Consider the following 27,493-nt stretch of genomic DNA (forward strand, 5'->3'; position numbering starts at 1 on the left):
ATTGGAAAGTCAGAGCTACAGAGAGGAGAGACAGAGAAAAAGATGTTCCACCCACTGGTTTACTCCTCAAATGACTGTAACAGCTGGAGCTGAGCTGATCCAAAGCCAGGAGCTTCTTCCAGGTCTCCCCTCTGGGTGCAGGGGCCCAGGGCTTTGGGCCGTCCCCGACTGCTTCCCCAGGTCACAAGCAGGGAGCTGGATGGGAAGCAGAGCAGCTGGGAAACAAACTGTTGCCCATATAGTATGCCAGTGCTTGCAGGGGGAGGATTAGCCAATTGAGCCTTCTTGCTGTCCCTCCTCCCCCACCATGGACTTCTTCCGAATTTGCTCACACCAGGTTACAGCAGGTGCCGTTGATGAGACGCGTTCAGAAGGCCTTTCCCCTAGGATGGTGCTAGTTCTTTGTACTTGAGGGGACTGTTTCTCCCCACAGCACCGTGCCCCTTGCTGAGTCAGCCACTGGCAGAGGCACCTGACAAGCATTTGCTAGATAAACACGCAGTCCTGTGGTATCTGAGGGGAATGCACATATCAACCCCAATATGAGTCCAACCTTTGCTAGAAATCAGCGATGAATTTGCGGGGTCCCGCCGACCTTTCTCCCAAAGGGCTGTGACGTCTTTGGTGACCATTTTCAGTTGTCATTTACATCCTGGCGTTTTGAAAATGACTGTTGTAAACCAAAGAGCCACAAGGGAATCCAGGCACCCTGAGATGTGACAGGGATGCCGTTCATCTCCACGTGGGCAGTCATTTTGCCTCCAGTGGCTGGCTGTTTTGGCAGAAAATGCAAAGGAGGGGCGTGGGGGCAGGGGAGTGACTCCATGACCCAAGAAAATGCTGTGGTGTTTGGTGACCATAAGTGATCAATTTCACAACATTGCCTTCTGGGTTGGGGCACATTTTTTTTCCCATGATTATTTCACAAATTCTCACGGTCCCCGGAGGCAGGTGAGACAATGCCGTATTCTGCTGGAGGAAGCGTGGCCTCCACACTGGTGGGCCAGGTGCCCATGTGAATGCTCAGCAGCTTCCACCCTGATTTCCTAACTTGAAAAATGGGAGCGCCGCTGCCTTCCTCTCAGGTCGGCCGTGCTGATTCGATAAGGCCTGAGTAAGAGCAGCCATGCCGCCCCTGGCAAAGGGCAGGGGGTTGCCAGATGACTGGCGCTAATGCTCTTCCTTGGACAGATGATGAAACCAAAAATGTCAATCACTTCACTGACGGTCACGCCCCACCCCCACCTCGGAACTGGCTGAACTGGATTGCCAAACTCGTTTTTCTGCTTCTCACTTTATTCTTCCTCCCACCACTTCCCGTGTGTGTGCACGTATGCGCATGCGTGTGTCTATGTGTCCGGCAGGAACGTTCATTTAGTGTTTGTCCCAGCAACAGGTCCAGTCCTGGCAACAGGTCCAGTCCCGGCAACAGGTCCAGTCCCGACAACAGGTCTATCTCTCAGATTTGCCAGCTCATGTTCCTATTTTCAGATCATTTATTTTTATTGGAAAGGCAGATTTGCAGAGAGAAGGAGAGATAGAAAGATCTTCCATCTGCTGGTTCACTTCCCAAATGTTCACAACAGGTAGAATTGAACTGATCTGAAGTCAGCAGCTTCTTCGGGGCCTCCCACATGGACACAGGGTCCCAAGGCTTTGGGCCATTGTTCACTACTTTTCCAGGCCACAAGCAGGGAGCTGGATAGGTAGTGGAAACAGCCAGGACATGAACTGGTGCTCATTGGGGATCTGGGGCTTTCCGGTAGAGGATTAGCCTTTTGAACCACCAGGCCGGCACCTCAAGCTGCTTTTATTTCAGTGTCTCCCTTCTGTGTTCACAGAACATCATCAAGAAGGTGATTGGGCAGAAGTTTGTGTACAAGTTCGTCTCCTTCCCGGAGATCCTGAAGATGGATCCACACGCGGTGGAGCTCAGCCGGGAGGGCCTGCTGCTGCAGGACGGCGAGGGCAAGGGCCCTGGCGGTGAGGGCCGAGAGGCGCACAGGCATGGCCTGGCAGCGCTCAAGAGCGCCAGCCGCAACGAGTACATCCACTCGGGCCTGTACTCGTCCTTTACCATCAACTCGCTGCAGCACGGCCCCGAGGCCTTCAAGGCCATCAAGACCGAGAAGCCCGACGAGCCGCCCGAAGACGGTGCCCCCCTGGACGAGGTCCGGACTGTCATCAGGTTTGTGACCAACAAGAGCGACAAACACAGCACCAGGCCTGTGGTATCCCTGCCCTCCACGTCGGAGGCTGCGGCTGCCTCCGCCTTCCTGGCCTCGTCTGTCTCCGCCAAGATCTCCTCTCTCATGCTGCCCAGCGCCGCTGCCAGCATTTCCTCCTCATCGCCCTCCTCCTCGTCCCGGTCCCCATCCCTGTCTCCCACCTCTCCCCTCCCCTCTGAACACAGAGGCCTCTTCCTCGAGGCAGCCTGCCATGACTCGGATTCCCTGGAGCCCTTGAACCTGTCGGCGGGCACCAAGACCAAGTCTCCGTCTCTGCCCCCAAAGGCCAAAAAGCCCAAAGGCTTGGAAATCTCCGCGCCCCCGCTGGTGCTGTCCGGCACCGACCTAGGCTCCATTGCCCTCAACAGCCCAGCTCTCCCTTCGGGCTCCCTCACCCCAGCCTTCTTCACCGCGCAGGTAAGAGTCGCTCCCATCCTCCCGGATGCCCCTGCCGCCTGGCTTAACAGAATGGAAGAGAGCGTTCTCCCCTCTCCTTTCAAGTCACTGTATACACAGGAGGGAAATTCGCTTTTCCATCTTCTGGCTGTGTGTATCCAGTTAGCTTTTCATGAGCCGAATGACCGGAGTGGCTGAACTAAAGAAAAGAGGTTTCATGTGGGCTCGTGGTCCTGCAGGTTCACGGTCCACTCCAGTGGGTCCTCTTGGTTAATCTCTGGTGGTGCTGCCCTTGTTGGAGGAGTCCAGTAGTGGCATGGAACATCACGGTGTGAGCAGGGCTCAGGGCCAGGGTGCTGTTTGCCTAGTGTCTTATCTGCTTAGAAAACCATCATGTGTTAGCCATGGGGACTTAATCCAGTTTGGTCACTTTGTTGAGATCTTGTTCCAAAGGCCTCACCATAATTTCTAGCCTGTTTAGTGCCATTGCGTAAGACTCCTGTGTGAGGAGACATATAATTTTTTTTTAAAACATATGAGTCAGCTAGTCAGAGTGCACGCTCCTCTGTTGATTCCTTTCTTACATGTCCATGTGGACAGAAGGTCAAGCTGAAACCAAGAACTGGGAATGCCGTCTGGGGCTCCCGCGCAGGTGGCAGGGATCCAAGGACTTGAATGTGACTTGCTGCTGCCCCCAAGGGTGCACTGCAGCAGGAAGCTGAAGTTGGAAGTGGAGCCAGGACTCACATGCAGGCCCCCTCTGATCTGGGGATACAGGTACTGCACGCGGTGTCTTGCTATGCCCAACACCCGCCCCAGGCCTGCCCTGTTTCAACTTGACCATGGCATCACGTTATACACAAGAAGAAAGGTTTGTTGTATCCACAAACATGTAATGCTTGATGAATTTCTTGCTTTTAGTGGCCTCACATGACTGTAATAACATGCGCACCAGCCATTGAGGCCTTTTCACAGGATGACTTCCTTAGGAAAGCTGAGCCAGTCGCTCCTGGAGAAGGCATATGAAATGTGTACAGCAGTGTCCCCTTGAAGAAGCTCTTGTTTTGTGTTAGCAACAACAAAACGATAGACATTCATTGACCTTATTGTAGCATTTGTCCTTGTGGAGCCATGGTTGTCATATCTCAGTCCCTAATAAGGACTGTAAAGGCTGTGCCAAACCTTAGTGGTTCTTCCCTGAGAGCTGGGCTTCTCTGAGAAAGCTGAGATTTGGAACATGGGGCAGAGGAAAGTGCAGTGGGGGAATACGAAAGCCCTTGCTGCTCCAGCTCTCAAGACAGTGGTAGCCTTTTGTATTTAAAAAACATAATTCAGAGGCAGCTTTGGGTCTAGCAGGTGGGATGCCCAGGCCCTGTGTTGGAATGCCTGGGTTTGATGCCCACCTCTACCCCCGACTCCAGCTTCCTGCTTGATGCAGACCCTGGGAGGCAGCAAGGGTGGTTCAAGCACTTGAGTCCTCACTACCCACGTGGAAGACCAGGATCAAACTTCTGGCCCCCAGCTTTGGCCTGTCTCCGTTTCAGGCTGTTGAGGGCACCTGCCAAGGCTGTACAGGGTGACTGACAGGGAGGGGGTAGAGGTTCACACAGATGCACCTGGGTGCTCCACCTGAGTTCAGAGGCATCACCACGGGGCTTCCTTCTTGATTTGCCAAGCCACATTCCTGGAGGCTGGGGGCATGCTCCAAGTCAGCGTGGCGCTTGGATGCTCAGATGCCCACTCCAGGAGCAGTGTCAGGCCACCCCAGCCCCTTAACCGTGCTTCCAGGGACTGTCAGAAGGGCATGTGCTCCTGGCAGCCTAGGACTTCCAGGCTGCCTCACCCTCAGGGAGGAGTCTGGACAGCTGGGGAAGACAGCTTTGGGACAGCATGTGGAGCCTGCGGCCTTTGACAGGCAGGGCCACCCACTGGCTTTCTTTATGTCCTAACACACTCCCTTCCTCCTTGAGGGGGCTGTGTGCAGTGATGTGTGCACATCAATACTCTGTCATCCCTGGGAGGTGTGCAGTGATGGCCCACTGCCTTGTAAACCAAAGTCCCAAGATCAGTGATTTCCAGCTAGAAAGATGGCAAGAAGGGTAAAAGTTTGGTGGGGCCTGTGTCATGTGGCCACAACTGCCTCCAGGGATCTTATGAAATTACATACCTAGAGTAGGTTCAATTTCAGATTTGGAATTTCTGTCCACAGTATGTGAATGAAAATCATCAATATTCCACCACTCTTTCAGACCCCAAGGGCACCCCTTGGTATATTGTGCACCTGCTACGAGTTGTACAAAGTGCAATTGAGTCTGTTCTTGGTGCTGAGTTTTTAACAAAGATTGCTAATGTAGACGGACAGGGTGATCTTTGACTCAAGCACGGGACTACAAGGAACTGACAAGCTGGGATCCAAAAGCCAGCCAGGCACCAAGGAATGGTGACAGTGGAGCTTAGCTGCCAAGATCGTATTTGAGCATTGCTGAAAACCCAGGCCATTGACTCTTGGTGTAAGATACAGGAGTGGAGACCAAGAATCAGGGGCCAGGACATGAAACCCTCCTGACCCCTCGGCAGCCACCATGGCAGCCCGAGTGGTGTCAGCTGGGACTCTGGATTCTTTGTGCTGTGGTCTCTTCTGCCCCCCCCCCCCCGCCCCCCATTTGTCCTCTTCCATCCTACCTGTTAACAAAGGGAAAGGGTAACTCAGAATCAGGGTTGAAGCCTTTCATCTCCCCTCATTCATTGCCCAAGACCTCTCTCTTCATTTTCCTGTATGCCATAGGAGATCCTGAACTCAGACATGCGTGGGCACTGGGGGATGCGTGCAGGGATCAGCATTCAGTCCCTGGAGGTAAGCCTGCAGAAGTCTGAAATGCTGAAGATCTAACATGCTTGAGCCAAAATCAGAAAGTGGAAAATTAGGGCAATATGGATACCCATGAGAAGCAGTTTAGGTAGACTTTTTCCCATCCTGCTTCAGAGAGCTTTTCCATTGTCCTTCTCTTTTGCTGTCATCACACACACACACACACACACACACACACACGAAACAACAAGAAAAAAAAGGAAGGGGGATTCTCCTCTTCCTCCCAGCAGTAATCAGTTCTGTTCCTACTGTCACTCCTGCAGCCCAGCTTCTGTCCCCAGATTGTTCCTGCAGAATGGAGAATGTCCCTGTAGGAGATCTCTGCAGGTGTCATGGGTCAAGTTTGGCTTGACGTACTTGCTTGGTTCCTTCCAGACTGGTAGTGCCCTCCTTCTTCCTGCCCTGGGGTACCCCATCTCTACCTGCCCCCGGCCACCCCCATGTCCTCTGTTGATCCTTCTTGGTTCTGCTGCCTTGTTCCCAGTTCTCAAGACCAGATCTATGCAAAACGTGTAATGAGATGCGATGGGGTATCCACTCCTTTAAATCATGCATTGATTTGAAAATTGGACAGCACTAGGGGTTCCCAGAGGTTCATAGTGATTTTCTAGGTGAGGATTTTCTTAAACCCTGAGGTAGTATTGTCAGAGATTCTTTAGGCAGTATTAGGCGTTTAAGACTGGACGTGCCTGTGGGTACAGCCTGCTACACTGACATCTGCATGTTTGTTATTTTCCTAAGGCCTGAATAACCGGCTGACCACTCCTGCTGGAGTCAGCTCCATAACCAATGCCTACTTTTGAACAAAAGTTACTTGAAAGAGAATCAATCTGCATGTGCTGGCTCATTCCCCAAGTTTCTCCAATAGCCATGGCTGGCTAGGTTGGAGCCAGGAGCCAAGAATTTCACACGACTGGCAGGGGACTCAAGTACTTGAACTATCATCTGCTGAATACACACTCACACACTCCAGATAGGTGTGTTGGCAGGAAGCTGGATTGGAGGTAGAGCTGCTGGGGACTTGAATCATGCACTCTGATATGGGATAGGAGAGTCCCCAGGAAGAGACCGTAGTCAGGTGCGGCACAGTGCTTGCCTGCCTAGCATTTTTAATGAATCGTTTGGGAGATAATTACAGAACCTCTAGGTACTTGCTGGGAACCCAGGGATATAGCAATTAGCAACCTCCATCCTAGGCCTCTGGGTCACTATCTGGCCCGTAATGAGTATTGAATGATCTCTCCTTGAGCATGGCATGAAATTATAGCAGATCCTGAATGAAGGCTGAAGAATTTAGACTTGTTTTGATGGAAAAGTCACAGCTGCTAGAGATGTAAATGGAACAAAAGATGGAGACCTATTGGACTTCATCTCAACATAATTGTTCATTTTGTGTAAGCCACAATAAGGGCACCAGGAGGATGAACACTTGTTAAGACCATGAGATCTGCCCTTGTATCCGATGCAGATACGAGTCTGCACAGATACGAGTCTGAGTCCAGGATTCATTACTTCCCTTTGGAACCTAATAGAACTGTGGACACACACAGACCACTCGGGAAGGCGGCACTGACTTTGCCGGAGGTGGGGGAAGGATGGTGAGAGCCTCGTGGAGGGGGCTGGCTCACTGGGGCCGTGTGTTAGTTTTTCTGGCAGACGGAATGAAGGCTTTGTAGGTAGAGGAATGGCTTGTGGGGAAGGACATAGAAATGAAAAGGCTCTGAGTCAGAAATGTAGTGAGGGCGGTTCCACAGGAAAGGGGAGTGGTGGGGGAGAGGGAAGAGAAGGCATGCAGAGAATGTGGGCAAGTCTGCAGTTTGGGAAGTCCTTGTGATGCGTGGGCAGCGAAAATGGGAGGCTGCACTTAGAGACTTGGGGATGCCACCAATAGGCTATGGGTACTGTCCTAACATTTGAGCTAAGGGAAGTTTCAGACTGCAGGCAATTTTGGAGACATCCATGGAAATGAAGAAGAGTGCTTGCAGCCCGAGCATCCAGGGCCTGGACAGTCAGGGAACTTCTGGAATGAACATTGACCAGTAGGCTGGAATTCTGTGATGCTCTATGTGTAGCAAGGTACTTTAAGAAAGTATGTGAAAGTTTGGAACTAAAGGATGTTTGTTTTGGTGTGAAAAAAAAGTTGAAATTATAAATATATGTATGAGGAATCTTCACACTGTTCTTGGGAATTCATGCTATGAAAAAGCTGCATGGATTTCAAAAACTTTTTCACACCAAAATCTTATTTTAGATTTGGTCTTCACGAATTTCTTCATGAACTGCAAGAAACTACATGAGTTTCTTGAATTACTCTCATTAGATAAGTTTGGGATATATTAAGCAACTTAAGATGGTTCACATAAGGAAGTCTGAGGATATGAAACTGGAGTAAGTGGAATATGGGATTATGGCTAAAGCAATCCTTTTCTTCTGGAACCATAAGCGTTTGGAAGAACATAGTGTTTTGCAGTGTGCAGAATCAGTGGGGAGACGGGCATTTTCGTGGCTGCTGTACAATGTCTTCTATAAGGGCAGGGGCTTAGATGCAGCAGGAATGGAAAGCGGCAAGTGTTCCAGGAAGGCGCCAGGGGCCATATCTGGGGTCAGGTGCAAAGGCATCCCACCTCTCCTTGACTGGGATACTGAGTGGTCCATGGGGCCTGGGCCACATCTCATTTTGTCCTTGTTTGTGATATCCAAATCATAGTGGGCACTCAAGGTTTGCTGATAGGATCTGTAAATGGTGCTACCACAGAGAGAAAGAGTTGTAGGAAACACCGGATATGGAAGAGTTAGGAGTTCACAGTCCCAGATGAACATGTCCATTCACTGATGGGAAGGGTTGATGCATCCTTCAGCCCCTCGAGCATTTAGAATCTGGGTACTGTACGACCACGAAATCCCAGAAAGGTTATGGAGTGTCAGGAGGCAGAACCTGCCAAATGGTTTTTTTTTTTTTTTTTTAAAGATTTATTCATTTTCTTACAGCCAGATATACACAGAGGAGGAGAGACAGAGAGGAAGATCTTCCGTCCGATGATTCACTCCCCAAGTGAGCCGCAACGGGCCGGTGCGCACCGATCCGTTGCTGGGAACCAGGAACCTCTTCCGGGTCTCCCACGCGGGTGCAGGGTCCCAAAGCATTGGGCCGTCCTCGACTGCTTTCCCAGGCCACAAGCAGGGAGCTGGATGGGAAGTGGAGCTGCCGGGATTAGAACCGGCGCCCATATGGGATCCTGGGGCTTTCAAGGCGAGGACTTTAGCCACTAGGCCACGCCGCCAGGCCCAGAACCTGCCAAATGTTAAAAGAGAAATCCCATCTGGTTGCGGGGAGATGAGGAAAAGCTCTTTCAAGGAGGTGGCATTTTGATGGACAAAGGGAGGCAGGGCATGTCTCTAGGCTCTAGGGCTCCGTGTTAAGCTGTGGGAGAACTGAACAGGGAGACAAACGAGGTATCTTGGTCTCTGGGACCCGCCTCCGCAGCCCCATGCTCCACAAAGGAGTGCCTTCAGCATCCCTGCTTCCCGGGCTGTCCCGGGACCAGGGCTCACTCTGAAAGGCTTCTCTGAAGCCAGGCCTTCTTGGAGGAAGCAGGCCTTGTGCTTGTGGGCTGAGGTCCACACCCGCCAGGCTCCAGGAGCCTGTGCAGAGAGGCAGTAAAAGTTGTGTGGTGGTGACAACCCAGGTCAGGCTTTATGGGAACCTCGCTAACTTAGAAACGTCAACTAAGTTGGTCTTTAAGGCCACAGGTTCTCCAGGCAGAAGGGGCATGAGAACAGAGAACAATTTCACAGGGTTTATTTGCATGTATTATAGACAACATTTCAAACATACTAAACAGGAGAAACACTGCATTCTGATTACATGCTGTATCCCTTGGAAACAAATGTGCGGACATCTCAAATCCAAACCTGTCTACAAATCTTGGATTATGGAAATTCAAATTCTGCTTATCTATTGCTCAGATTACAAAGGATTGAGTGTGTATATGTGGCCATGATGCAAGACAGCTATGTTTTGTGGTGCCAAAGATTATTTTTAATAGTGTTTCTTCACATTTATTTCACATGGAATTATCTTTCCATGAACTGAATGCCCATTCTCAGTATTAGGAGCTGATAAACTTTTTTTCCTTTTTTCTTAAAAATTTTGAATTTATTTTTCATCGTCAAGGGAAGAGACTATCCATACATACTGGTTCATGCTTCAGATGTGCAGCAGCCGGGAACTCAATTCAGGTGTGCCATGAGGGTGGCAGGGAGCACTAGTTGAGCCAGCATCCTGGCTGCCACCCAGGGTGCATGTCAGCAGGAAGCTGAGACAGGAAGAGGAGCTAGTACTCACACTCAGCCACCAGCTTCCCTTGCTGTACCCCAAGCCCTCTCCAGTTGTTTTGACAAAACTAGAAGGTGGCTCTGAACACGGTGATTGTGTGATATACTTTGCTTGGAACCTGGCTCCCCGGTCATGTGGTTCTCTACTCACTTCTATAACATAACTTAGAGGAGCCTTTTCCCAGGGACAGCTAAGTTTGTTTTGGAGATTTAAGTACTCTTCTACAGATGGTTGTGAATGTCTACCATGAACAGAGAAAATATACTCAGTCTGTCAGATATACTTTTAATGACCAAATCATTGATTCACTCATTACTTAGTTTGTAGTCCCTTAAAGCTCACTGAGTATGCATGCCAGGTACAGATTAAATGTACTGAGTACATCATGTTATTTAATCTTCCTGAAAACCTTGTAAGTCCTGAGAGTCTTTTAATTTTCCTCTTTTTACATAAAGATTAGGAAACTGAGGCTTGAGGAAGTACGGTTTCTCACCTGAGACGCGCCAGCCAGGAGGCACTGGTCCTGCCATTGGAACCCTGCAAAGATGCTGCGGAGCAGTTAATTCCTAACTGTCGGGCCAGATGGCCTAGCCTGCTTGGGAAGCTGCCTGGGCCTGCAGCAAACGGAAAGCTTATTCACAACGTGTACTTTTCCTAGTAACCTCATAGGTCATTTTAATATGTAGGAAATGCCCTGGAACGGACAACTCCCATAATTTGGTATGAGTCTGTTTACTTTCCAGTAAATTCACCGGTTTGAAGACCTTTGGATATTTGCCTCCATCCCACCAAACAGAGCAACCTTTCAATTCAGGTTTAGGCCCCAAAGCTCTCAATAATTAATGAAGCTGCTGAGGCCAATTCTAGGAAAAAATAACACTTGGGCATCCAGCATGATGCAATCTGAAATGCTGGCGCCTGGGCCGGCCCGCTACTAACACAAAGCACCTTATTGACATCACAGAACCACAGAGAGGCTCCCTACAGGCACGCAAGGTATAAAACCAGCCAGTGCCAAGGAGCTCACCTCTGCTGAGAAGCAAAGCGACAGACTCACCAGCTGGGCTGGCTGTGTTGCCTAGCGTCTCCTGCCCTCTAAGCTGGCTTTTGGGCTAGGACTCCTGTGGTGTGTGCAGGAAAATGCAGGCCCTGGGTCTCTCCTGGGAAACCAGGGTGTGGGCTTCACACCCAAGTTGACAAGAGGGCCATGAATTATCACCACCCAGTGGGGTGCTTGGGAAGGAGGTACTACCAGGGTATTTTAGCAGCTGGTTGGTGGTCCTTCTGGGGGGGCTGTACTGTGTACATAGTGGACGTGCAGATGACAATGAACACCCTTTGTTGTATGTGTTGGGCTGTGTACTACATCTGGCTTGCTACGGGAGTGGGAGCAACCTGAGGGAACCATTTGGATTAAAGATGCTACAAGCCTGTGTTTTCTGGCAGACTATTTAGGGAAAGCAAGTTGTCAATACCTCCTTTATGCAACTGTTCATAATATTAGCGCTGGAGAGCGTGGAAGTGAATGGTGTGAAGAGTCGTCTGATTTTCCTGAGTGGAGCGAGAATTGTCTCTTGGCCAGTGGCCAGCACATCTCACGTCTCTGCTGCTTGCTCCTGGCTGGAGGCATGCAAATCTCTATAGCAAAAACTGTGTCTGCTTCTTCCTCCCAGACACCAAATGGACTGCTTCTGACCCCGAGCCCACTGCTGTCCAGCATCCACTTCTGGAGCAGCCTCAGCCCAGTTGCTCCATTGAGTCCTGCCCGGCTGCAAGGGCCAAACACGCTGTTCCAGGTGAGCAAACGTACTTCCGAAAGACGGTTTTTCCTGTAAGTTTTAGGTGGTAATTTCTGCCACATGTTGTGTTAAAATGCTAAGAGTTTTCCAAGGGTAAGGGGGTCCACAGCCCTCAGAAGCAGGCATTTTCCACCGGGGCAGAAATTAGCATGCTTGTGTCAGGTGTTGCTGTGTGGAACAATCCGATCTTTGTGCTTTGAGTATTTTTGATAATTAAGGCATAACTTTTAAAACTTTTTGTAAAAGCTCAAAAAACTTTAGAATTATTAATCCTATTAGTGTAATGACTCACTTGAAATAGATTACAAAATTAAAACAGTGAGCAATGTCTCCCTAATGGGATGGACACATGTCCATGAATCAGACTCAAGTTTTGCCTGTTCTGCAACAACAAAAAAAGAACATCCAGGGTGTTTGGTTAAAAATACTGAAGATTGAGCTGTTCGACCTTGCAAAACCTTGCATGTGGCAAGTGCCTTCACGACTCACTCCCACACTGGAACCCTGCAGTAACACTGCTTACTATCAGTCAGAAATCATTATTTCCTCTTTGATGGTTGTTACAACCTCTTGAATGGTTACTCATCAACCAGGGTGCTACTGTTTGAATCTCTGGGCACAGGAGTGAAGCAAAGGTGGGCAGAGGGCAAACTGCCTCTTCACCTTTTTCTAGCCTTGACTCATCTGCCTTGCAGTCCATGAACCAATGTGGCTGACCCCAGGTTCCTGGGTTTCTGTTGGACCTAGTACTTGGTATCAAGACTGACTGTGGGCCCTCAGAAATTGCATCCTCTTTGCTGTGGTGACACTTAGCATCTGATGCACTGCTTGGTACACAAATGGTGCTCATCTTTACAGCCAACTGTGTAAAGGAATGGATCTCCCAGGGAGTTCCTAAAGGGATGTCTAAGAAAGGCAAGTGTTAAAAAGGTCAGGTCTCCCTGATCTTCCCAGCTGGTCATTTTGCTTGTTAAGGTGACCATTTGCTAATGACCTCCGCTGTGACAAGAGCTAGACGTGCTGGGATTTAGGGTCTCCTTGGAGGTAGCGTAGTATGACTAAGCAAGTTGTGATCAGTATTTTGCTTCTCTGGTTTCCTACGAGTTGGGTATTGTGTCGTGATGTGACTGTGTTCCTAGATTATTCAGGTTTCTTTCTCCCCTGATCTTTATTTCCATTACAATGAAATTCAGTTGCGGCCATACAGAGCCAACATGTTGACTTTAAGGCAAAAAGTAGAAATAGCAAAAAAGCAGCAACAAATACTCTTCTAATAATGAATTATCAGTAGTACTAATCTGTTGCGGGGGGGATACAAGTGCTTGTTTTGTCTAAGTCTCAAGATGAGAGCAGTGTTCTAACATGAAGTAAAGCACAAGGGAATTGTATGGCTACAGTCAGTCCCACAGGGAAAGGACTGCAAGACTACCCTAGCCCTAGAGTCTAACAGCTTTTGCAGAGTTCAGTAGATGTCTTGGAATAACAGATATTCTCTCATTTCCTCCCTTACTGGGAATTCTAGCATCTAATTGGGCTTGGTGACCTCTTAGGAAAGTCATGGATTTTTAATTTTATTTATTTATTTTTTTTGTGGTGGTGGTGGGTGTGGGTGGAACAAGGGGGAGAACTCTTTGCCCAGGATCCTGACTTTTCCAGCCCAGTATCTGGAACAGCAACAATGGTTTATGTCCACAGTGATGGTATACACTATAGCATCTCTGGGAGTGTGGAGACAGGTAACCCCTCTTTGGTCTCTTGTGTAGACCAGTGGTTCTCAAGTCTAACTCGAGAATCACCTTGAGGAACGGGGCCTGCTAAAAACATTTCTTTCAAGTTTCCAGTGATGCTACTGTAGATCTAGAAATTACATCTAAGAACCACTCAGACCAGTGCTTCCTAAATTACATCTAGAATTCTGCAGATTTGGGGCCTTTAAAAGACTATTTGCTTACGTTTCATTTTAGCTTCACTAACTAGACTTGTTCTCTAAGGAACCATTCAAAATGCAACTCTAAAGAAATATACCCAGTCTCAGCGGCTGACAGCTTGCAATGCCCTTGGGCCTTCTTTCTGTGGCTGCAAACCATAAGACTAAAGAAAAAGCAATTTGGTATATTTTAATATCACTCTTCCTGTGGAAACAGCAAGTAAAGGGTGGTAAAAGTTGAGGGTGGTAAGCAACAAAAGATGGTAAGAGGAATAGTATTTTCTGATCTTCTTCATCATCTTGAAAGGCAGAGAGAGGAAAAGATTTTTTCCTTCACTGGTTCACTCCCTAAATGGCTGCCCACAGCTGGGGCTCTGGGCTGAAGCGGTGATGCTAGGACTCAGTGCAGCTCTCTCGCATGGGTGGCAGGGACCTGGGTGTCACCAGCCGCCACCTGCTGCTACCTCGGGTGCACAGTGGCACAGCTGGGAGTGGTGCCAAGTCTTGAGCACAGGCCCTCTGATAATGCTTCCTCACTTTAAAAATATTTAGACATTACAATTGATGAAGAATTCAGATCACTGTCAGTCAACAGTGTCCCTATATTTACTTTCAATTTTGTAAATCAACAGCATCCCTTTTAAGCCAATGAAGATAATTTTATTATAAAGCAACAACAACCTCTTTTGCAACAAATGTGTTGGAGAAAGAACCAGAGTTGGCCTACCACAACTGTTAAGTGATGTTGGCCAGTTTTCCTATTGCAGTGCTTGGAAAGGCAGGTCCAAAACCGTGGGTAATAGTTGGCAGAGCTGAGTTTCTGCACAGAATGTCTCTGATACAATTGTTACAGTAGATATTGAAGAATTTCAGGTGAGGCGAGACAGGAAAACAATCTTTCTGGAAGGGAGATACTTTGTGACTGAGGTTTTGTTTTAAACAGAATTATTTGAAAGGTAAAATTAGAGGGAGAGAAAAGAGAGAGCTTCCATCTGCTGAAAGATTTCCCCAGCTAGCAAGAACGGCTGACTGATGCTGACCTGTATCCAGGGAGCTAGAATGCTATCCAGGTCTCCCCCTGTGGGTGCAGGGCATGAGGGTATGGACTATCTTCTGCTTTTCCCTGGCACATTAGCAGGGAACTGGAGTAGAAGTACAGCATCTAGGATTGGAACTGGTGCCCGTTAGGGTGGGATGCTAGAGTCTTGGGGGGCAGCTTAACCCTCTGTGCCACAACACTGGTCCCAGAGAAATACTTTAATGGAGAAGTTGCAAATGCTGCATATAAATACAGAACCTTGAATTACTAGTAAAAATAAAACCTCTTTATACTAGAAAGTTGGACACTGAGTTTATCTACAACATGTCTGTTCCACAGCACTTTTAAGATGCATGTGGATCCAATTTGGACTATACCTAGTAGGAACAGGTATGTATTAAAACAAGGTGGATGAGAATATGTTCTGTAACTTTTAATTCCACAAACTAACCCAGCCAAGTACTTGCAGTGCTCTACAGCAGACTGGGGGGCGAGGTGGGGCAGACAAGGGTGACAGGGCAGGAGAATGACTCCCTCCAGGTAGGGGTCAGGACAAGGTTCAAAGTCAGAAGGGCACCCGCGCTGCTGTTCTGGTAAGTAGGGACAAGATTTTGACAACAGAGCACATAGTTCATTTTGACTGATTGATATCCTTGGTTATTAAAGTCAGTTTAAGAGTGGTAAGAATTCAAGTTGGAAGAGTAGCCATGGGCATTCAGCAGTACCCATGATAGGATTGAGCTGTAAAACAGTGGTTAAAAAATTTCAAGCTGCAGAGAGAAGAGTAAATGCTTTTGTTCTTTGAGTCACACGGAAGAGAAGATGGGTGGGGCTAGCGGTAAGGAAGGAAGGGGACCAGGAGACAGCAGATAGAAAGATATCTGCTAGCCGCTGGTTCACACCTCAAATGGCCACAGTAGCCAGGGCTGGACCAGGCTGAAGCCCAGAGTCTGGAGTTTCCTTCAGATTTCCCACCTGAGTACAAGAGCCCAAGCACAAAATTGTGCCTATGAGATGCTAGCAGCTTCACTTGCTATGCCACAATGCCAGCGCCAAGTAAATGTCAGAGCCTGGTTCAAGTTTAGAGCTAAATTTACTCCTAACTACCAATGAGCATCAGATAAAAGGTAATTCTGGGGCAGAGGCATTAGTTGGGGACATTTAACAAGGAACAGTGATTTTGCTGCCTTTCAGCTGTGCAGGACTTCTGTGAAATCCTCATTTTTTCATCTGTAAAATGGGGATACCCAACTTACTACATCGGCTCCAGAGACTAAGTGAAATGGTGATCTAGGGCACTAAGACATGTTACTAAGAGCCTGCAAGTCACTCAGTACTCATACTGACTTGCTCTACAAATATTTATTGTACTTCTAATATGTGCCAGGCCCTGAAGCTGATATTCAGTGCTTATGTTTAATGTTTAACTTCAGTTGAACTAAATAGTAAATTATAAGACCGCCCTGATGATAAAAAAAAAAAAGGCAATGAAATAACCTAGTTGTGACCAGGCACCTAATGAAATAATGAAAGCCCTTTCATCTCCAAAGTAAAAACAAAACACACAATTCATGCTACTCAGTAACTGTTTCTCAGTAACTACTGAATTCTATGGAATTTTGACAGCCATTACAAAAATACGTGATAAATTACTACTTGCATGTACACAGACTGGCTAAAATGTTTGTTTTGAATAAAGTAAATCAGTATTCTTGAATAGCTTGGGACCTTTAAAAGTAGCACTGGAACATGTTTTAGCAACATCTGAAGTGTATCTCCCGTCAGCCATATTTCCCTATCATTGTCATGTTCCTGTCAACTCTGAAATAAACTGGCAACTCACCTCTGGTACAGGGGTGAGGAGAGAAACCCATAATCGACAGCCTGACACTACATAGGACCCATGTCCACTGCTGAGCTTGCCAATAATTCCAATTTTTTTTTCTTACAGTTCCCTACATTGCTCAATGGCCACATGCCAGTGCCGCTCCCCAGCCTGGACAGAGCTGCCTCTCCAGTACTGCTTTCTTCCAGCTCCCAGAAATCCTGATGACATCTGGCCACAATTAAAGACTCATTAACAGATGAAACGAGTTTGTCCCTAGGGGCTAGTTTACCTGTGTCTTGAGAAGGACATTGTGAAACCCCATTAATTTGGTTTGCACTTTTCATAACATGAATAGTCTAGATTTATGTTAGCATTTTGAAAACTGGTTTTTTATATATTCAAGTATATATGGAAATCTTTTGCATTAAGTGAATTTTAATGTCTGTTTTTATTCCCTCTTAGCTCTTTATGTGGTGGACACTGTTGACAGTGAACAACCTTTCCTAATGGTTTTCAGTATAACTAATCAGGATGTGAAGCTTATTTCCTCTAATTCTGCATATGCTGAACTGTGCTTGTAACACCCTATAACCAGCTGTGCCTTCCTTTGCATTTAGTTTTATGTAAATGATTTCTATTTTTTAGTATTAAGAAAAAAAATGTTTGAAAGACAAAAATTAGTTTCAAACAGCTCTAGTAGAATTTCATTATTTTCACAAGTAGGCAATATGAAAGCATACTCATATCACTTCTTTTTTTGCTTTCAATTGTGTAAGAATGCCTTAGAACCTTTTTGAACTGAAACTCAGTAAATGTAATATCCAAATATTGTTTTTAAAGAAAACAAGCCATATTTAGACAGTAAGCATTTATGAAAGAAAATGTTCCCAAGCGCATTTTTAAAGAAATGAACTTAGATGCCTCTCAAACAAAAATGTTGAGTTTCCTGAAGTTCCTGCTATCATCAGCCCCTAGAAGATTTCATCAAGTTTGTATAATCTTACTTTAAAAACTAGCCGTGGTTCTCCCAATTTCCCAGACTCACACCCAGCTGACATTTACCATGTTCCAGCTCGAGACTACAACTGAATTCAAACAATTTTTGTAACATCAGGCATCATTACAATTTTTCATGGATCCAAAAACTCATTTAACACACAACTGGAAGTCCTGAGGCCTGTTTGTATGGAGAGGTGTCAGATACACTACTTCATGATTTACTAAGTTTATGCTGAGAATGGAGGAAATTGTAAAAAAAATTACTCTGAAGGAAGCTTACTTTATTTGGAACACTATTTCTGTTGAGTACTGTGGTTTAAGTGCAGCGATGAGATCCTTTTTGGCCTTCCTTCAGAAAAATCGGGCAGCATTTCAGAGGCACCACAGCAGTGCCTCGGCAGGAAAGTTAACTGTAATCCTTAACTCCAAGTAACAGACAGCAGTTTGAAATGTGACCAAATAATCCAAGCCAGGTACTAAATGACAGGGACTATTAGAAAGGGGAAGGGAAGTTAGTGAAAATTGATTTCTTAAATTTCCAAGAAATCTAAAATTGTCACTTCATATGGAAATGATCTAGGATTTTCTAAGTATCTTTGTTGGGAGTGTGTGCTCTTATCAAGAGAAGGAAAAAACACACCCTAATATGCCTCCTTAACTAAAGTAATAGGACTGCTTCCAAAACTCACAAGTAGATGACAACGCTGTCACTCCATCCCAGGCTAAAGGGTCTGCATTAACAAAGGGAGGTGGTTCAGAGTGCTAGCAGTTACAGAACATGAAGAGTCAGGAGGGGTCTTGGATAATGCCTCTTACAGTTTCCAGGTCAGAACAGGCCTATGCATAAAAGCTGGGGTTGCCTGAGACCACAAAGCCTTGAAGACAGAATAATGATCATGTTCAGTCCAATCCTCCATCTGCAGTACCTTGCTATAAATGTTTATTGGCCCAAAACGTGTTAGGTTAAAACATTAGACTCTAAAATGCAAGCATCTCTAAAAGAAATTAATGTGGAGAAAAATATCCACATCCAAAATATCTTTAGACTAAATTTCCAATCAGGTTTTATATTTTAAACATAAATTGACTTTTTCTTGATACATTGTGATTAACATGTACTCTAGCACATAAAGATGGAAAAAATGTCATTCTTGGGCCAATACTATAGCTCAAAGAGACAGAGTATTGAAATATAACTTACAGCTCTGCCTCATTCTCCTTTTTAAGTAGGCAGAAATTAGGCTTCAAAGAATGCTAGATACCCTCCTCTGTTTTATAGTCTGCTTGAGCAAATTAAACTGCTATAGCTGAATTGTTCTGGAACTATGAGAAACATTGTTCTCTTTGTACACCTCTTTCTATGACTTGAAATCTTCATTCACTTTCATATATGTATCATTTTTATTGTTATACTATTTTTGTTCAATAAATACTTTGTGATAAAAGATATTTAGAGGCAAATAGATTGATTTTCCCACATTTACTTGGGATGATACCAACTTTAGTTTCTCATATGAAGTTATAAACCTTAACATAAAGCATATCCACAGATGCGTTAAAAATAAGTTACTGTGGTTGAATTGAGGGCGAATGGAAGTACTATGAAAAGCAGTACCCTGGATTTTTTTAAATTTTAAGTTCCATCAACTGATCTGTACCAAGGAGGGGGAAGTGAGGAGGAAAGAAAAAAAAAAAGTTACTCTTTATTCTATTAGCCATTGTGTTGCTGCAGGGGAATGTGAGGTGCCAGGCTTGGTGACAGGGGTTGTCATCCTGGGTTTAATAGAGGAAGACTGGCGTGAGCTGTCGGGAACACCAGAAGGGAAACAGTGGGTTAACTCTGTACAATGCACCGTCCCCAGAGTGCTAAGAGGGCACAGGTAACCTCACAGCTGCATGTGGTATAACATGACTGGTGATAGTCAAAATCATTTATTGAAAAAGCATCTATAGATCAACTTAGTTCTAGGCACTGTTTCAGAAATGGGGTACTGCAAACCTGTTTCCCTCATAGGGAGTTACAAAAATTGTTTGGACCTTTATATACCTAAGAGTTCACTAAATTGGTTTTATGGAATGCCTTTTTATGCTTACATACACACAAGCATTTCTCCCGTTACCTGGGACTGCACAGCCTCACCGCCAGGACTGGCACTTAGGAACACACTATGTTCAGTTCCCTTCTCCTTCCCAGGTGATTCAGGTTGGAGTTCTTATTTTCATTCACTGTTGGCTGACACAATTTCAGTCAATGACACCAACTATTTTTTTTCCTAGTTCAAAATATTTTATTACATAACCTTCATGGCCCCATCAAGAGTAACAGAAAACATTATTCCAAGTTCCTAAGCTATATGCTGAAAAACATGTATTTCTTAATACTCCACCTCATAATTCCACCACCTACACCAAGTATTTTAAGCCAATTCTTACATGCCAGGCACTGTTCTAAACACGGTACATGGATGACTTGATTCGGTCTTTGCTCAACAACCATGAATGAGAAGTACTATATACTATTTAATATATGAGGAAAATGAGACCCAGAATGGTTAAGAAATTGGCTGAAGATTTTTAAGGTTGATCAGATTTAAAACTCAGCATTTTCACTGCAGAGCCCAGTATCTTAAGCTACAGAAAACGTCAGGAATTTAAACTAGCTATCTATATCTTTACCGAGAAGAGCACCAGGCCTGTAAAAATCCTAAGTACATGTTTTTCTTTAATTGTTTCTGGGAGAATGTATTCTCAGTATTATATAGTTACCCAGTACTGACTTTCATTCCCAGTCCTACTCCTCTCCTCCAGTGGATGGTGTGTGTGTGTGTGTGTGTGTGTGTGTAGAACACGCTGAGTTTAGGTTAATCCTTAACTTTCTGAAGATCGGTCACATATTTTAGCCTACCAGAAAGAAAATCATGCATTCCTATCACCAATTTTGGGCAGCTATGTTTGCCTTTGTCCATCCTGAGAGAATAGTTGCAAGCTAGTATTATATAACCAACAAGACTATTTCTCAAGACCCTCTGTATTTGTGTTTCTTTAACAGATAAACTTGTTCTCGTAAAAATGTACCTGGGGGCCCAGTGCAATAGCGTAGCAGTTAAAGTTCTCGCCTTGAATGCACTGGGATCCTATGTGGGTGCCAGTTCTAATCCTAGCGGCCCTGCTTCCCATCCAGCTCCCTTCCTGTGGCCTGGGAAAGCAGTCGAGGACGGCCCAAAGCCTTGGGACCCTGCACCTGCGTGGGAGACCTAGAAGAAACTCCGGGCTCCTGGCTTCAGATCGGCTCAGCTTCAGTCATTGCGGCCGCTTGGGGAGTGAATCAGTGGACGGAAGATCTTCCTCTCTGTCTCTCCTCCTCTCTGTATATCTGACTTTGCAATGAAAATAAATAAATCTTCAAAAAAAAATGTACCTGGGATCAGGGATAGAGAGCTGAGGAACACATAAACCCTTTGTAAAGCTCAGAGTTTAGTGAGGGAAATATGTGAATAAGCGTTGATGAGATTAAAGTAAGAGGACGATACTGGAAAGCAAGGCAGCTAAACAGCACAGCACATAGCCCAGTAAGGTGAGGTACTGGTTAGGGAACGCTTTGTGGCAGAAATAACTGAGCACCAAAGAATAAATGAGAGTATCAAACCAAAGAGAAGGTCAAGCAGAGGGAAGAGGATGCTTCAACTTGGGGGAGAGGAAGCATTCCAGAATTTGGCAAACAAGGATGGTCAATGAAAATCAAGCCTAGAGTTTATCACTGGTAATACAGAAGTAAAACAAGAGAGCTTCTGGAATACTGGAGTGATTGGCCAGAAATTCTATAGAGAAACAAATGACCAAGACTGGGCCCAAAAAGTAATTATCTGGAAAACTGGTCTGTGGATATCATCCACAGATGAGTGGTGTGATCCACGATCAGACCAGGTCATCCATGAATGCATTCATTACCTGACAGCCTCATTGCAGACATCCAAGTGAGGAACCGAGGTGAAGAGTGAGGAGCTGTATCAATGGAGCTGGAGAAAGAAAATTTATAGCATTTCTCCCTAGCACTGTTCTAGCAGACTTAAGACCTATAGGTCTTGCATAAGCACTAAGTCTGCATCCAGACTTATCTCACGGAGCCCAGTAAACACACAAGACTATTGGTCACTGCCAAGCTTATCTGACCTCCTGAAAAGTGCAGCAAACCATCCAGATGAGCCACTAGTTATTGTTTAATGCTCTATTCCGTAATCTATCCCACTACTGCATTAAGGCTAAGATGAAAGAAAACAGCAGGAGCAGCCACCACGATTCCTACTGCAGTTTGTTCTGTTTCCCTTGCAAAACTGTACAATACACACCCAGCACCCACACCAAATGGTCAACAGGTTTACTTTTCAGCCTCTTAAGCAGTAACTTTTTAGAAATGTTGGTTTTACCTATAAGTTGAAATTTTCCACTTAAGTCATCCACAAAACATTCAATTATTATGCTAAAAATTTCAGTTCTTTTCTAAACAAAGCATGTTTATAAACAGTGAGAAGGTTACATTCTTAGTACTTTCATCTTGCAGAAAACTGGTGACTTCAGTGTTTTTTATTTATTCTCCTGGGTTAGTGATGGAAACAACTGAGAATGATGGCAACTGAGGGACTCACCTACATATGGGAAGATCTGACATTAGAAATAATAACTTCAGGAAAATTATATTCAAAATAAATATTTTGAAAACCATAGAAATGAAAAGAAAATACATACAGGAAAGGAATAAGAGATAAATTTTAAAAAGAATCCTAATTTCACAATAAGGCAGTGAATAAAAAAGCATGTTGAACAGAAAACAGACAGCTAACTTGTAAAGTCAGTCTTTCCTAACAAGTGATTACATAAAGTCTCCAATTAAGACAGAGACTGGCATAATAAAAATATATTACCCATGAATACATTATCTGTAAGAGGCTCACTTTAGACACAAAGGGTTAAAAATAAAACAATAGCAAAAGATATTCCACAAGTATCACCCAGAGGAAGTAAGCAGTGGCTTTTTGTAAGAGAAAATTAATACAGTTAAAAAACAGTATAGCGAATGAAAAGACATATATTGTAAAAGGGTCCATTCCATTAAAAGACATAACAATTATGACATGCATGTAACCAACTACAGAACCCAAAAACACAAGACAGAACCTGAAGGACAGAGATGGTTCTATGATGACACCTGTCAATATCCCAATTTCTTAGGAAAACCACAGATCAATTTAAAAATAGAAATATTCAACATCATGAACCAATAAGACCCAACAACAGATACAAACACTCCACTAAAACTCTTCTTAGAACGAGAACATCTCATGTATACGTAAAATTGTTTCCTGAATAAATTCTGTGTCAATACTTCAAGAAGCAATAAAGTCACTCAAACAAGGAATACATGACAACTTCAATAATGATAAAAACCACTTACGAAAAACCTACAGGTGGGGCCAGCAATGTGGCACACATTGTAAACTGCTGCTTACATGGGGCCAATGCCGTAGTTCACGTTAATCTTCCACTTTCAAGCACCAGGATCCCATATGGGTGCCAGTTCATGTCCCAGCCGCTCCACTTCCCATTCAGTTCCCTGTTTATGGCCTGGGAAAGCAGCAGAAGATGGTCCAGGGCCTTGCAACCCTGCACCAGCATGGGAAACCTGGAAGAAGCTCCTGGCTTCAGATTGGCTCATGGCCATTTGGGCAGTCAATCAGTGGATGGAAGATTTTCTCTCTTGGCCTCTTCTCTGCAAATCGGTCTTTCCAATAATAAGTAAGCAAACCTTAAAAAAAACAAAACAAAAAAACAAAACAAAACAAAACAAAAACACCTGCTGCCTACAACCCCTAACGTAGCCCCGGCTAGAAATCCTGGCTCCTGGTCTCTCTTTCTGATCCAGCTCCCGTGCCGGTGTTCCTAGGAAAGAAGCAAAAGACAGCCCAAGTACTTGGGCTCCTGCCATTTACATGGGAGATCCAGATGGAGCTACAGGCACCCAGCTTCTGCTTGGTCCAGCTCTGGCTCTTACAGCCATTTGAATAAACTGGTATCTGGAAGATCTTTCCATCCCTCTGCCTTTCAAATACATACAGGAAATCGTTGAAAGAAAAGAAAAAGCCAGAGCAAAAACTACATTCAATACTGCAATACTGGAAGACTTCCCTCTGAAACCAGGATCAAGAACAGAATACCTATTTTTGCCATTTCTAGTCAATTTTTTTTCCTGCAAATTCTAGCCAGAACAATTAAGCTTCTATAGCATTCAAAATGCTGGTTTATCCTTATGGATAGATACACAGAGGCATAGACTGATGGATCAGAACTGAGAATATAGAAATAAATCCTCATATTTTATGATCAACAGAATTTGACAAGGGTGTCAAGATCATTCTATGGGGAAAAGGTAAAATTTACAGCAAATGGTACTAGAAAATTAATCACATGTAAAAAAAATCAAATTAAATCAAAATTTATTAAACCCCCTAAGTCAAAAAAGCTAAAACTATGAAACTTTTAGGATATGCAAAGCAGGAACTGACATTGTGGTGCAATGGATTAAGCTGCAACCCGCAATACCTGCACCCCACATAAGCACTGGTTTGAGTTCTGGTTGTTCCACTTCCAATAAACTTCCCTGCCAATGTGCCTGGGAAAGCACATGAAACACATGAAAAAATTGCTCAGCATTACTGACCATTAGGTGAATATAAATCAAAACTACAAAGAGATACAACTTCATTTCTGTTAGAAAAAATACAGTAATAGGAAAGATCAAGTAAGGAGTGCTGGTGAGGGTGAGGAGAAATCTGAACGCTCAAGGAAATTTAAAATAGCTGCTGTGGGAAATTGTGCCCTCAAAAAGTTAAAATTACCACATGACTTTGCAATTCCATTTCTTATATCTAAAAGAATTAAAAAGTGGAACTCAACAGTTCTGCACACCAATGTTCGTGTAAGTATTACTTGCAGTAGCTAAAAAGGAGAAAAAACCCAGTGTCCATCAACCAATGCATGGATAAACAAAATGCATATATTTATAATCTATCACTTAGCCATGAAAACAAATGAAGTTCAAACATATGCCAAATATGGAGGAACCATCAAAGCATTGAAAGACAAATATGATATGATTCCACTTGCATGAACTATCAAGAACAGATTCCATACAGTAGGGAATAGATGAGATTACCAGGGATCAGCAAAGAAAGGTAATTGGGGATTTATTTCTTAATGAGTTTGAAGTGAAACAGAATTCTGGAATAGTGGTAATTACCATACAATTCTGATAATATAACTAACTGAATTCCACAGTTTCAAATAGGTGACATTTTCTATTGCATATATGAACACAATTTTTAAAAAAAAAAGGTAAAGGAAAAAAACCTACATGAGTTTTCCTGAGTCTAAAAGATAACTGTAACATGCTAACAATTAATCTTTTGACCCTCAGATGATAAAGGACCCAACAGAAGATAGCCGCTCTACAAACACCTGGAATGTCACGTTCAAAACAAAAGAAATATCTTCTCTTACCTTAACCTGGCTGGCTTACGAGGAATCCTAAGTGTTCAAAGGCTCAAAATTTCTGAATTTCAACTTTCTTCACTGAATAGTTTACAGGATCTGAATGGTGCTCAAGTATCAAACAAAACAAAATACATTTGTTTGCCTGCCATATTTCTTAACAGAATACCCCAGGACCTCCTAAGGAAGAATTTTAGGGAAGAACTGGATAGGTTTCTTCATATTTTATATGCAAGAATCAAACTCAAGATAACCATATGCCAAGCTTGCAACAAATAGTTTTGGAAAATGAAATACCAAGTTTGGTACTTTATAACTGAGTGCTATTCTCTAAAATCACAGCAGAACTACTAAACAAATGGTGGGCACAAACACAAACATCCATCACTTTCACCACAGCGAAACTTCACTGTTTTAAGAATTACCCATTAAGACAAACTAAAAGAAACAATTCCATTATTCAAAGCTTTCTTCCCAAAGAAAGAACTGTGACTCAACAAAACCACATTTTAACAACATGATTTTGTTATTATAAATTTCAAAACAAAATGAAGGAACTTCCACATCAGGTTTTTAACTTTGCAGTACAATATTAATACATGTCTGTCAGTTAGAAATAACAGCAGTTTGTTAGGCTACAGGGTTTAACATAAAACCAAGTTACAAATGTGAAAAGCAGTAGTGGTCCAATATTCTCATTACAACATGTATCTGTTTCTTCCAGAACTTTTTTTTAAAAATTAAAACTTCAGTATCATGAAATATTAAAATAACACCCCCAAACATGCCACAATCACTATGCACAAATAAAGTTAAAATGAAATATACAAAAATTCATTTAATACTGTTAAATAACAACAATAAACTACAAGATTTCCTGAACAGAAATGGTAGGACCCCTGAATGTTTTACAGTGAATGTCAGGAAAAAAATTAAGTTACGACTATTTTCATGATATATAAGCCAAAAATATACATGACCATTTCAAAATATACCAAGTAAGATTTATAGTTTATAAGATGCACTAAACAATAGTCCTTAAAAGTGAACACAAATGCTTTTAAAACACTGTTTCCAACACCAAGGTGTTTATGATGTCCTATTAAAACTAATATTTAGTATCTCTGGTACAGATAATACCTACAATGCTTTAAAGCACTCATTTCTTTCACCTGTAATTTATCATGGCTCAACGACATATTACAGCATTTAGCTGATTCCAAGTGAATGTTACAGAAATATAGCCCCCATATGAAAGAAATTGCTCCTCAATGAACTGATATTCCTTCCAATAGAAAAAGAAATGCATTTAAGACAAATAAAACTAGACCCTTTATGCTTGAATGGACTTACATGGCTAAGTTTTAACTAAATTAAAGGTCAATGCAAAATAGATTAAGCATATTAGTATATAAATATCCAATAATATGCAACAGACATTTCTAAAGGGAGGAATAGGTAAAAATGAGCAATTTTGGTGCTTTAATTTATCAATGTCTAATGTGAGGTCTCCAAAATATCAGATATTTACTTTCTTGAATCAACTTTTGCATCACGTTTTCCTAACACAATGTATTAATCAATCTCTTAGCTACTTAATTAATGTTCACTCAGAAAGTATATAGCATGAACTTAAAGAGTGTTCAAGATGGCTCACTTATTTTACTGTTAAGCAAAGCTAATTTACATTCCAGGAAACACTGCAGTTTAATTTAAAAACAAAAAAACGCAGCAGTAAAACAAATTTGTAAGGAGAAACAGATGCATTCACAAATAATAAAGCCACTGCAACTTCAGGCATCCAATTATTGTGTTAAACAGACAGTAGTTATTTAGCAGCAATGATTCCGCAATAAATAATGCACTGTGTTTCTCAGTCCTGCACAAAAATTGCAGCTAGTTACATCAACAGCTGTAACCTACTGGCTCTAATGGCAGAAAAGACCTTAAAACTGTACAAAAACATTGTCACACTGTGACAACAAATATAAAAACAATCTGTAGGTCTGAAATAAAAAGACTCCACTGTGAAGAGGACAGTGTAGACAAATGGAGATTCCAAGTTCACCAAAAAAAAATAATTGCCTTCAGATTTGAGTCCGTGATTGGTAAGAAAGGCTGGGGCCTGGGCTTGAAATCATGTTATCAGATTTAAAAGAGCATGCTCTGTCTTCTGTTCTTCCCATGTCCTAAAATATAAAGTCATTTTATGAGGCAGTTCAAGGTTCACGTTTATCCCACATACAGTATTTGGTGACTCTAGGAAGCTAATGTTCCCACCAGCAAAAGCTAACATTTCACGGTCAGAATGGTCAGCACTCTCTTAAAGGGCCCTTTTGTTGATGGGGTCAGTCTATAGCTTCTGTGCTTCGAAGTGATGAACCTGGCGACCAGGGAAGCACAAGGTAAGTCTTCTGCCTCAGGTACCACGGATGCCGCGGGCCGTGATCAAGCCAGGTGACTCGTCAAAGGTCTCTGTGCCATCTGCAGCTTTCAGGAGCCCTGACATGACAGAGTCAGATTCCTCTCT

At 43.8% G+C, this 27,493-nt stretch overlaps 2 protein-coding genes across 2 annotated transcripts in view; one reads left to right on the forward strand and one right to left on the reverse strand.

The window, feature by feature from the left end:
• The window catches only part of ELK3 (ETS transcription factor ELK3), a 56,220-nt gene extending 38,366 nt beyond the window's left edge, over nt 1-17,854 (forward strand). Inside the window, exons 3-5 of the mRNA XM_004583121.4 lie at nt 1,842-2,645; nt 11,503-11,625; nt 16,546-17,854. Coding sequence (XP_004583178.1) covers nt 1,842-2,645; nt 11,503-11,625; nt 16,546-16,644 — 1,026 coding nt within the window. The 3' untranslated portion in view covers nt 16,645-17,854. The remainder of the gene's footprint in view (nt 1-1,841; nt 2,646-11,502; nt 11,626-16,545) is intronic.
• A 7,616-nt stretch (nt 17,855-25,470) lies between these two features.
• CDK17 (cyclin dependent kinase 17) overlaps nt 25,471-27,493 on the reverse strand; it is a 106,338-nt gene continuing 104,315 nt past the window's right edge. Inside the window, exon 17 of the mRNA XM_058673287.1 lies at nt 25,471-27,152. Coding sequence (XP_058529270.1) covers nt 27,115-27,152 — 38 coding nt within the window. The 3' untranslated portion in view covers nt 25,471-27,114. The remainder of the gene's footprint in view (nt 27,153-27,493) is intronic.

This window comes from Ochotona princeps, chromosome 15 (assembly GCF_030435755.1).
Source record: "Ochotona princeps isolate mOchPri1 chromosome 15, mOchPri1.hap1, whole genome shotgun sequence".
NCBI lineage: Eukaryota > Metazoa > Chordata > Mammalia > Lagomorpha > Ochotonidae > Ochotona > Ochotona princeps.